This window comes from Euprymna scolopes, chromosome 18 (genome assembly GCF_053919585.1).
Source record: "Euprymna scolopes isolate OS-2025 chromosome 18, ASM5391958v1, whole genome shotgun sequence".
Lineage (NCBI taxonomy): Eukaryota > Metazoa > Mollusca > Cephalopoda > Sepiida > Sepiolidae > Euprymna > Euprymna scolopes.
In genome coordinates, this window is record NC_136499.1 from 113,042,126 (window position 1) to 113,055,920 (window position 13,795).

At 27.9% G+C, this 13,795-nt stretch overlaps 1 protein-coding gene across 1 annotated transcript in view; it reads right to left on the bottom strand.

The window, feature by feature from the left end:
- The window catches only part of LOC145297772 (uncharacterized), a 482,067-nt gene that overhangs the window by 267,071 nt on the left and 201,201 nt on the right, over window positions 1-13,795 (bottom strand). The window contains exon 26 of the mRNA XM_080144017.1: window positions 12,172-12,380. Within this exon, the coding sequence (XP_080000143.1) occupies window positions 12,172-12,380 (209 nt within the window). The remainder of the gene's footprint in view (window positions 1-12,171; window positions 12,381-13,795) is intronic.

Below are 13,795 nucleotides of genomic sequence, written 5' to 3' on the forward strand. Positions count from 1 at the left end.
TGAAGGGGAATCATAATTTTCTGGCTATTTCAAGAGAGATTTTGATTGCATAGATTATAAATTTTAAGGGAGAACTTACTTGATTAGATATTTATAAGGTATGAATATTTGAAGGGGAATCATAATTTTCTGGCTATTTCAAGAGAGATTTTGATTGCATAGATTATAAATTTTAAGGGAGAACTTACTTGATTAGATATTTATAAGGTATGAATATTTGAAGGGGAATCATTATTTTCTGGCTATTTCAAGAGAGATTTTGATTGCATAGATTATAAATTTTAAGGGAGAACTTACTTGATTAGATATTTATAAGGTATGAATATTTGAAGGGGAATCATAATTTTCTGGCTATTTCAAGAGAGATTTTGATTGCATAGATTATAAATTTTAAGGGAGAACTTACTTGATTAGATATTTATAAGGTATAAATATTTGAAGGAGAATCATAATTTTCTGGCTATTTCAAGAGAGATTTTGATTGCATAGATTGTAAATTTTTAGGGAGAACTTACTTGATTAGATATTTATAAGGTATGAATATTTGAAGGGGAATCATAATTTTCTGGCTATTTCAAGAGAGATTTTGATTGCATAGATTATAAATTTTAAGGGAGAACTTACTTGATTAGATATTTATAAGGTATAAATATTTGAAGGGGAATCATAATTTTCTGGCTATTTCAAGAGAGATTTTGATTGCATAGATTATAAATTTTAAGGGAGAACTTACTTGATTAGATATTTATAAGGTATAAATATTTGAAGGGGAATCATAATTTTCTGGCTATTTCAAGAGAGATTTTGATTGCATAGATTATAAATTTTAAGGGAGAACTTACTTGATTAGATATTTATAAGGTATAAATATTTGAAGGGGAATCATAATTTTCTAGCTATTTCAAGAGAGATTTTGATTGCATAGATTATAAATTTTAAGGGAGAACTTACTTGATTAGATATTTATAAGGTATGAATATTTGAAGGGGAATCATAATTTTCTGGCTATTTCAAGAGAGATTTTGATTGCATAGATTATAAATTTTAAGGGAGAACTTACTTGATTCGATATTTATAAGGTATGAATATTTGAAGGGGAATCATAATTTTCTGGCTATTTCAAGAGAGATTTTGATTGCATAGATTATAAATTTTAAGGGAGAACTTACTTGATTAGATATTTATAAGGTATGAATATTTGAAGGGGAATCATTATTTTCTGGCTATTTCAAGAGAGATTTTGATTGCATAGATTATAAATTTTAAGGGAGAACTTACTTGATTAGATATTTATAAGGTATGAATATTTGAAGGGGAATCATAATTTTCTGGCTATTTCAAGAGAGATTTTGATTGCATAGATTATAAATTTTAAGGGAGAACTTACTTGATTCGATATTTATAAGGTATGAATATTTGAAGGGGAATCATAATTTTCTGGCTATTTCAAGAGATTTTGATTGCATAGATTATAAATTTTAAGGGAGAACTTACTTGCTTCGATATTTATAAGGTATAAATATTTGAAGGGGAATCATAATTTTCTGGCTATTTCAAGAGAGATTTTGATTGCATAGATTATAAATTTTAAGGGAGAACTTACTTGATTAGATATTTATAAGCTATAAATATTTGAAGGGGAATCATTATCTTCTGGCTATTTCAAGAGAGATTTTGATTGCATAGATTATAAATTTTAAGGGAGAACTTACTTGATTAGATATTTATAAGGTATGAATATTTGAAAGGGGATTCATAATTTTCTGGCTATTTCAAGAGAGATTTTGATTGCATAGATTATAAATTTTAAGGGAGAACATACTTGATTCGATATTTATAAGGTATGAATATTTGAAGGGGAATCATAATTTTCTGGCTATTTCAAGAGAGATTTTGATTGCATAGATTATAAATTTTAAGGGAGAACTTACTTGATTAGATATTTATAAGGTAGAAATATTTGAAGGGGAATCATAATTTTCTGGCTATTTCAAGAGAGATTTTGATTGCATAGATTGTAAATTTTAAGGGAGAACTTACTTGATTAGATATTTATAAGGTATGAATATTTGAAGGGGAATCCTAATTTTCTGGCTATTTCAAGAGAGATTTTGATTGCATAGATTATAAATTTAAAGGGAGAACTTACTTGATTCGATATTTATAAGGTATGAATATTTGAAGGGGAATCATAATTTTCTGGCTATTTCAAGAGATTTTGATTGCATAGATTATAAATTTTAAGGGAGAACTTACTTGATTCGATATTTATAAGGTATGAATATTTGAAAGGGGATTCATAATTTTCTGGCTATTTCAAGAGAGATTTTGATTGCATAGATTATGAATTTTAAGGGAGAACTTACTTGATTCGATATTTATAAGGTATGAATATTTGAAGGGGAATCATAATTTTCTGGCTATTTCAAGAGAGATTTTGATTGCATAGATTATAAATTTTAAGAGAGAACTTACTTGATTAGATATTTATAAGGTATGAATATTTGAAGGGGAATCATAATTTTCTGGCTATTTCAAGAGAGATTTTGATTGCATAGATTATAAATTTTAAGGGAGAACATACTTGATTAGATATTTATAAGGTATGAATATTTGAAGGGGAATCATAATTTTCTGGCTATTTCAAGAGAGATTTTGATTGCATAGATTATAAATTTTAAGGGAGAACTTACTTGATTAGATATTTATAAGGTATGAATATTTGAAGGGGAATCATAATTTTCTGGCTATTTCAAGAGAGATTTTGATTGCATAGATTATAAATTTTAAGGGAGAACTTACTTGATTAGATATTTATAAGGTATGAATATTTGAAGGGGAATCATAATTTTCTGGCTATTTCAAGAGAGATTTTGATTGCATAGATTATAAATTTTAAGGGAGAACTTACTTGATTAGATATTGATAAGGTATAAATATTTGAAGGGGAATCATTATTTTCTGGCTATTTCAAGAGAGATTTTGATTGCATAGATTATAAATTTTAAGGGAGAACATACTTGATTAGATATTTATAAGGTATGAATATTTGAAGGGGAATCATAATTTTCTGGCTATTTCAAGAGAGATTTTGATTGCATAGATTATAAATTTTAAGGGAGAACTTACTTGATTAGATATTTATAAGGTATGAATATTTGAAGGGGAATCATAATTTTCTGGCTATTTCAAGAGATTTTGATTGCATAGATTATAAATTTTAAGGGAGAACTTACTTGATTAGATATTTATAAGGTATAAATATTTGAAGGGGAATCATTATTTTCTGGCTATTTCAAGAGAGATTTTGATTGCATAGATTATAAATTTTAAGGGAGAACATACTTGATTAGATATTTATAAGGTATGAATATTTGAAGGGGAATCATAATTTTCTGGCTATTTCAAGAGAGATTTTGATTGCATAGATTATAAATTTTAAGGGAGAACTTACTTGATTAGATATTTATAAGGTATGAATATTTGAAGGGGAATCATAATTTTCTGGCTATTTCAAGAGAGATTTTGATTGCATAGATTATAAATTTTAAGGGAGAACTTACTTGATTATATATTTATAAGGTATGAATATTTGAAGGGGAATCATAATTTTCTGGCTATTTCAAGAGAGATTTTGATTGCATAGATTATAAATTTTAAGGGAGAACTTACTTGATTAGATATTTATAAGGTATGAATATTTGAAGGGGAATCATAATTTTCTGGCTATTTCAAGAGAGATTTTGATTGCATAGATTATAAATTTTAAGGGAGAACTTACTTGATTAGATATTTATAAGGTATAAATATTTGAAGGGGAATCATTATTTTCTGGCTATTTCAAGAGAGATTTTGATTGCATAGATTATAAATTTTAAGGGAGAACATACTTGATTAGATATTTATAAGGTATGAATATTTGAAGGAGAATCATAATTTTCTGGCTATTTCAAGAGAGATTTTGATTGCATAGATTATAAATTTTAAGGGAGAACTTACTTGATTAGATATTTATAAGGTATGAATATTTGAAGGGGAATCATAATTTTCTGGCTATTTCAAGAGATTTTGATTGCATAGATTATAAATTTTAAGGGAGAACTTACTTGATTAGATATTTATAAGGTATAAATATTTGAAGGGTAATCATTATTTTCTGGCTATTTCAAGAGAGATTTTGATTGCATAGATTATAAATTTTAAGGGAGAACATACTTGATTAGATATTTATAAGGTATGAATATTTGAAGGGGAATCATAATTTTCTGGCTATTTCAAGAGAGATTTTGATTGCATAGATTATAAATTTTAAGGGAGAACTTACTTGATTAGATATTTATAAGGTATAAATATTTGAAGGGGAATCATAATTTTCTGGCTATTTCAAGAGAGATTTTGATTGCATAGATTATAAATTTTAAGGGAGAACATACTTGATTAGATATTTATAAGGTATGAATATTTGAAGGGGAATCATAATTTTCTGGCTATTTCAAGAGATTTTGATTGCATAGATTATAAATTTTAAGGGAGAACTTACTTGATTAGATATTTATAAGGTATAAATATTTGAAGGGTAATCATTATTTTCTGGCTATTTCAAGAGAGATTTTGATTGCATAGATTATAAATTTTAAGGGAGAACATACTTGATTAGATATTTATAAGGTATGAATATTTGAAGGGGAATCATAATTTTCTGGCTATTTCAAGAGAGATTTTGATTGCATAGATTATAAATTTTAAGGGAGAACTTACTTGATTAGATATTTATAAGGTATAAATATTTGAAGGGGAATCATTATTTTCTGGCTATTTCAAGAGAGATTTTGATTGCATAGATTATAAATTTTAAGGGAGAACATACTTGATTAGATATTTATAAGGTATGAATATTTGAAGGGGAATCATAATTTTCTGGCTATTTCAAGAGAGATTTTGATTGCATAGATTATAAATTTTAAGGGAGAACTTACTTGATTAGATATTTATAAGGTATGAATATTTGAAGGGGAATCATAATTTTCTGGCTATTTCAAGAGATTTTGATTGCATAGATTATAAATTTTAAGGGAGAACTTACTTGATTAGATATTTATAAGGTATAAATATTTGAAGGGTAATCATTATTTTCTGGCTATTTCAAGAGAGATTTTGATTGCATAGATTATAAATTTTAAGGGAGAACATACTTGATTAGATATTTATAAGGTATGAATATTTGAAGGGGAATCATAATTTTCTGGCTATTTCAAGAGAGATTTTGATTGCATAGATTATAAATTTTAAGGGAGAACTTACTTGATTAGATATTTATAAGGTATGAATATTTGAAGGGGAATCATAATTTTCTGGCTATTTCAAGAGAGATTTTGATTGCATAGATTATAAATTTTAAGGGAGAACTTACTTGATTAGATATTTATAAGGTATAAATATTTGAAGGGGAATCATTATTTTCTGGCTATTTCAAGAGAGATTTTGATTGCATAGATTATGAATTTTAAGGGAGAACTTACTTGATTAGATATTTATAAGGTATGAATATTTGAAGGGGAATCATAATTTTCTGGCTATTTCAAGAGAGATTTTGATTGCATAGATTATAAATTTTAAGGGAGAACTTACTTGATTAGATATTTATAAGGTATAAATATTTGAAGGGGAATCATTATTTTCTGGCTATTTCAAGAGAGATTTTGATTGCATAGATTATAAATTTTAAGGGAGAACTTACTTGATTAGATATTTATAAGCTATAACTATTTGAAGGGGAATCATTATTTTCTGGCTATTTCAAGAGAGATTTTGATTGCATAGATTATAAATTTTAAGGGAGAACTTACTTGATTCGATATTTATAAGGTATGAATATTTGAAGGGAAATCATTATTTTCTGGCTATTTCAAGAGAGATTTTGATTGCATAGATTATAAATTTTAAGGGAGAACTTACTTGATTAGATATTTATAAGGTATGAATATTTGAAGGGGAATCATAATTTTCTGGCTATTTCAAGAGAGTTTTTAGTTGCATAGATTATAAATTTTAAGGGAGAACTTACTTGATTAGATATTTATAAGGTATGAATATTTGAAGGGGAATCATAATTTTCTGGCTATTTCAAGAGAGATTTTGATTGCATAGATTATAAATTTTAAGGGAGAACTTACTTGATTAGATATTTATAAGGTATGAATATTTGAAGGGGAATCATAATTTTCTGGCTATTTCAAGAGAGATTTTGATTGCATAGATTATAAATTTTAAGGGAGAACTTACTTGATTCGATATTTATAAGGTATGAATATTTGAAGTGGAATCATTATTTTCTGGCTATTTCAAGAGAGATTTTGATTGCATAGATTATAAATTTTAAGGGAGAACTTACTTGATTTGATATTTATAAGGTATGAATATTTGAAGGGGAATCATAATTTTCTGGCTATTTCAAGAGAGATTTTGATTGCATAGATTATAAATTTTAAGGGAGAACTTACTTGATTAGATATTTATAAGGTATGAATATTTGAAGGGGAATCATAATTTTCTGGCTATTTCAAGAGAGATTTTGATTGCATAGATTATAAATTTTAAGGGAGAACTTACTTGATTAGATATTTATAAGGTATGAATATTTGAAGGGGAATCATAATTTTCTGGCTATTTCAAGAGAGATTTTGATTGCATAGATTATAAATTTTAAGGGAGAACTTACTTGATTAGATATTTATAAGGTATAAATATTTGAAGGGGAATCATTATTTTCTGGCTATTTCAAGAGAGATTTTGATTGCATAGATTATGAATTTTAAGGGAGAACTTACTTGATTAGATATTTATAAGGTATGAATATTTGAAGGGGAATCATTATTTTCTGGCTATTTCAAGAGAGATTTTGATTGCATAGATTATAAATTTTAAGGGAGAACTTACTTGATTAGATATTTATAAGGTATAAATATTTGAAGGGGACTCATTATTTTCTGGCTATTTCAAGAGAGATTTTGATTGCATAGATTATAAATTTTAAGGGAGAACTTACTTGATTAGATATTTATAAGCTATAACTATTTGAAGGGGAATCATTATTTTCTGGCTATTTCAAGAGAGATTTTGATTGCATAGATTGTAAATTTTAAGGGAGAACTTACTTGATTAGATATTTATAAGGTATGAATATTTGAAGGGGAATCATAATTTTCTGGCTATTTCAAGAGAGATTTTGATTGCATAGATTATAAATTTAAAGGGAGAACTTACTTGATTCGATATTTATAAGGTATGAATATTTGAAGGGGAATCATAATTTTCTGGCTATTTCAAGAGATTTTGATTGCATAGATTATAAATTTTAAGGGAGAACTTACTTGATTCGATATTTATAAGGTATGAATATTTGAAAGGGGATTCATAATTTTCTGGCTATTTCAAGAGAGATTTTGATTGCATAGATTATAAATTTTAAGGGAGAACTTACTTGATTCGATATTTATAAGGTATGAATATTTGAAGGGGAATCATAATTTTCTGGCTATTTCAAGAGAGATTTTGATTGCATAGATTATAAATTTTAAGAGAGAACTTACTTGATTAGATATTTATAAGGTATGAATATTTGAAGGGGAATCATAATTTTCTGGCTATTTCAAGAGAGATTTTGATTGCATAGATTATAAATTTTAAGAGAGAACATACTTGATTCGATATTTATAAGGTATGAATATTTAAAGGGGAATCATAATTTTCTGGCTATTTCAAGAGAGATTTTGATTGCATAGATTATAAATTTTAAGGGAGAACTTACTTGATTAGATATTTATAAGGTATAAATATTTGAAGGGGAATCATTATTTTCTGGCTATTTCAAGAGAGATTTTGATTGCATAGATTATAAATTTTAAGGGAGAACATACTTGATTAGATATTTATAAGGTATGAATATTTGAAGGGGAATCATAATTTTCTGGCTATTTCAAGAGAGATTTTGATTGCATAGATTATAAATTTTAAGGGAGAACTTACTTGATTAGATATTTATAAGGTATGAATATTTGAAGGGGAATCATAATTTTCTGGCTATTTCAAGAGAGATTTTGATTGCATAGATTATAAATTTTAAGGGAGAACTTACTTGATTAGATATTTATAAGGTATAAATATTTGAAGGGGAATCATTATTTTCTGGCTATTTCAAGAGAGATTTTGATTGCATAGATTATAAATTTTAAGGGAGAACATACTTGATTAGATATTTATAAGGTATGAATATTTGAAGGGGAATCATAATTTTCTGGCTATTTCAAGAGATTTTGATTGCATAGATTATAAATTTTAAGGGAGAACTTACTTGCTTCGATATTTATAAGGTATAAATATTTGAAGGGGAATCATAATTTTCTGGCTATTTCAAGAGAGATTTTGATTGCATAGATTATAAATTTTAAGGGAGAACTTACTTGATTAGATATTTATAAGCTATAAATATTTGAAGGGGAATCATTATCTTCTGGCTATTTCAAGAGAGATTTTGATTGCATAGATTATAAATTTTAAGGGAGAACTTACTTGATTCGATATTTATAAGGTATGAATATTTTAAGGGGAATCATAATTTTCTGGCTATTTCAAGAGAGATTTTGATTGCATAGATTATAAATTTTAAGGGAGAACATACTTGATTCGATATTTATAAGGTATGAATATTTGAAGGGGAATCATAATTTTCTGGCTATTTCAAGAGTGATTTTGATTGCATAGATTATAAATTTTAAGGGAGAACTTACTTGATTAGATATTTATAAGGTAGAAATATTTGAAGGGGAATCATAATTTTCTGGCTATTTCAAGAGAGATTTTGATTGCATAGATTGTAAATTTTAAGGGAGAACTTACTTGATTAGATATTTATAAGGTATGAATATTTGAAGGGGAATCATAATTTTCTGGCTATTTCAAGAGAGATTTTGATTGCATAGATTATAAATTTAAAGGGAGAACTTACTTGATTCGATATTTATAAGGTATGAATATTTGAAGGGGAATCATAATTTTCTGGCTATTTCAAGAGATTTTGATTGCATAGATTATAAATTTTAAGGGAGAACTTACTTGATTCGATATTTATAAGGTATGAATATTTGAAAGGGGATTCATAATTTTCTGGCTATTTCAAGAGAGATTTTGATTGCATAGATTATAAATTTTAAGGGAGAACTTACTTGATTCGATATTTATAAGGTATGAATATTTGAAGGGGAATCATAATTTTCTGGCTATTTCAAGAGAGATTTTGATTGCATAGATTATAAATTTTAAGAGAGAACTTACTTGATTAGATATGTATAAGGTATGAATATTTGAAGGGGAATCATAATTTTCTGGCTATTTCAAGAGAGATTTTGATTGCATAGATTATAAATTTTAAGAGAGAACATACTTGATTCGATATTTATAAGGTATGAATATTTAAAGGGGAATCATAATTTTCTGGCTATTTCAAGAGAGATTTTGATTGCATAGATTATAAATTTTAAGGGAGAACTTACTTGATTCGATATTTATAAGGTAGAAATATTTGAAGGGGAATCATAATTTTCTGGCTATTTCAAGAGATTTTGATTGCATAGATTATAAATTTTAAGGGAGAACTTACTTGATTCGATATTTATAAGGTATGAATATTTGAAGGGGAATCATAATTTTCTGGCTATTTCAAGAGATTTTGATTGCATAGATTATAAATTTTAAGAGAGAACTTACTTGATTAGATATTTATAAGGTATGAATATTTGAAGGGGAATCATAATTTTCTGGCTATTTCAAGAGAGATTTTGATTGCATAGATTATAAATTTTAAGGGAGAACTTACTTGATTAGATATTTATAAGGTATGAATATTTGAAGGGGAATCATAATTTTCTGGCTATTTCAAGAGAGATTTTGATTGCATAGATTATAAATTTTAAGAGAGAACTTACTTGATTATATATTTATAAGGTATGAATATTTGAAGGGGAATCATAATTTTCTGGCTATTTCAAGAGATTTTGATTGCATAGATTATAAATTTTCAGGGAGAACTTACTTGATTAGATATTTATAAGGTATGAATATTTGAAGGGGAATCATAATTTTCTAGCTATTTAAAGAGAGATTTTGATTGCATAGATTATAAATTTTAAGGGAGAACTTACTTGATTCGATATTTATAAGGTAGAAATATTTGAAGGGGAATCATAATTTTCTGGCTATTTCAAGAGATTTTGATTGCATAGATTATAAATTTTAAGGGAGAACTTACTTGATTCGATATTTATAAGGTATGAATATTTGAAGGGGAATCATAATTTTCTGGCTATTTCAAGAGATTTTGATTGCATAGATTATAAATTTTAAGAGAGAACTTACTTGATTAGATATTTATAAGGTATGAATATTTGAAGGGGAATCATAATTTTCTGGCTATTTCAAGAGAGATTTTGATTGCATAGATTATAAATTTTAAGGGAGAACTTACTTGATTAGATATTTATAAGGTATGAATATTTGAAGGGGAATCATAATTTTCTGGCTATTTCAAGAGAGATTTTGATTGCATAGATTATAAATTTTAAGGGAGAACTTACTTGATTAGATATTTATAAGGTATGAATATTTGAAGGGGAATCATAATTTTCTGGCTATTTCAAGAGATTTTGATTGCATAGATTATAAATTTTAAGAGAGAACTTACTTGATTAGATATTTATAAGGTATGGATACATGGAGGGGAATCATAATTTTCTGGCTATTTCAAGAGAGATTTTGATTGCATAGATTATAAATGTTAAGGGAGAACCTACTGATTAGATATTTATAAGATTTTGATTGCATTGATATTAAAAAAATTCTAAAATGAATGAACGGTGCCACTATTTGAAAATATTTGACTTTAAAAATTTGGAATCAGTTTTAAACAATAATTATTGGAATACAAGATGTCTTCAATAATTTCCCAAACTTTTTTGTGGAGGCATTTATAATTTTTGATTACTATTCAAAATTCACTATGTTATTGCTATGCATCTGATGAGATTCTCGGCCCACTTATATGATTTCAAGTTCAAATGAACAGCTACAACAGGGCTTGGAATACGCACTACTAAAGCCAGATTTTCACAGCTTTTTAATTTCAAAATGCAGTTTGGATTGTTAGACACTTTAGAAGAACGATATGCCATACAATTCTGTTTTAAACTCGAAAAGAAATGCTGCAAATATGTATGGAATGCTTCAAACTGCTTTTAGAACATCTTGCATGAATCAAGTATTAGTTTTTGAGTGGCATAAGAGATTCGAGGAAGGCAGGGGGTCTGTGAGGGCTGATGAGAGGTGTGGAAGGAGTAAAAATGTCAGAACACAAGAGTTGATTGGCCAAACAAAGAATTTCATGGATAAATCTAATCATGCGTTTATAGAGACAATAAGTGCACAGTTTGATGTCAGTGTGGGAACTGTACACGCAATTATTTTCGAGAAAACTGATTATGAAAAAGATTTTGATGAACTTTGCCCCAGGGGTACTGGAAGAAGATCAGAAAGAAAGATGTTATGACTAAGATGGGCATCAAGACAGTTCCTCACCCTCCCCATAGTCCAGACCTTGCTCCCTGTGACTTTTGGTTATTCCTTAAGCTCAGAGAAATCCTTAGAGACTGTTGTTATGAGACATCATAAGAGATGAAAGAGGCTATTATAAGCACACACTAGAGGACTTCCATGAAGCCTTCCAGAAGTTGTTGGAATGGTACAAGTGCAGTGCAGCCGGAGGAGATTACTTCGAAGGGGGTAGAGTTTCCTGTGTACTCCCAATAAAAGTACCCATACGGAAAAAGTCTGGAAACTTATTGAAGGCACCTCTTATATGCATGATTGTTTTTTTTTTGAAAAAAAAACGAATTTTTCTTAATTTTATTTGAATTCAATAAATGTTCAGATAATTAATATTAATATTAATTTTGTGTTATTGCATTACTTTATTGTATTTGTTTTTTGTTTGTAACTCATTTTCTGACATTTTCTAATTGGGTTTTCTTGAATTGTCTCCCCTTATCAAAAGAGTTTTTCAAAACAGAAAACAAAAGTGTCAAATGTTGAGTGCAATAGAAATGTCAGAATTTTCAGCCATACCTTTGATCCAGTGTGTGTATAATTGAAAGCTGTATCTGGTGTTGGTACTGGGTTTCCGGTCACAATCCCACAAGGATTATATTTTTTAATATTTAACAATTTATTCATAAAAGTCAGCAACATTTTTTGTGCACATTCATCTGAGATCGGTTCATTAGACGTGTAGGTAATGTTTACATCTCCAGAGACTGTAGCCAAATTTTCCAGTTCTGTTCAAAGAAAATAAAATAAAATTAATGCACAGCTAACTTCAGTGTGACATCGCCGTTACACACAAGAAATCTATACTAATCTCTTCTCTCTCTCTCTCTCTCTCTATATATATATATATATAAATGAACTCTTTTTCCCCTGTGATTTTGACCTTAATAGGATTAAAAATCAAGACATTTCATGGAAATGTAATATGCACAAACTGCAACACAATATCTGAGGTGTGTTATAGGCATATTACCTCTCCACTTCCTCGCTACTCGTAGATTCCTATATTTTTTCTGCTGAGAGTTCACTGCCAAAATCGGTTAAAATCAATGGAAGAAGTAAAATATTTTCTCTCTAATAAATTCCTTTCTCCGCCACCCGTTTACACCGTTGCTTGATCGTTCACAAGGGACAGTTACGAACGAACACCGGTTTCGGTTTTTTGTACTTCATAGTTGCTTAAAAAACTGAGATTGAATTTCACCGTGTCTTTCTGTTTGATGCTTCCTACTTTTATGTTGCTTAATTACCATTTATTTCCCAACATTAAACAAAAAAAACAAGAATTCTTTCCATTTTTTTAAAATAAACATCATTTATTTCGCTTATTCTTTACTTTACCCCCCCCCCCTTACACAAACACACACCTACAAACACCTGGAAAACGCTAGTATAAGAATATAACATACATTTTATGGCTAATTTTTTTTTTGATTTGAGGTTTAAAGAAATCTATACTAATATAATTTTTTGCATGTGTTGATATTCATATTAAAAACTTTTTTTTTCTATTTATTTAAAAAGAAAATACAACTTTATTAAATACTAGCGGGGGTACCCGGCGTTGCCCGGGTGTAGTGGGGTGTGTGTGGGGGGATTTAAATCAAAACAAAATGGGAAAAAAGAATAAGCGAACATAATAACCCTGATTAAATATCATTAAAAAAAACAACGAAACCGGCAAAATAAAGAATAAGCGAACGATGCTATAACTTCTTAAAATAATCGGAAAAAAAAACAAAACAACGAAGGTGATGGAAGAAAAAAACAATGAACGTGATGCAAAATAAAGAATAAGCGAATGATGTTAAAACTTCCTGAAGAAATCGGAAAGACAAAAACAAAAAACAGCGAACGTGATAGAAAAAAAGAACATATGTTATGAGAACAGGTCCCCTGTTCTTGTAAGTAAATAAAAAATTAGATAGGATAGTCCGAGAATTCGAACCTGGGACGCTAGGTTTGGAATTAACATTCAGGCGAGTTTTTAACATAAATAAATGATATGTGTGGTGAAAAGGAATTCATTGTTTAGAAAAAGGAATTTGATGACTCAATTCTGTTTATGAAAATGAAATTAAAATAAGGAATTTGAAAACGAACAATAGCAAATATTGAACATATTGTGAAAATAGGTTAGACC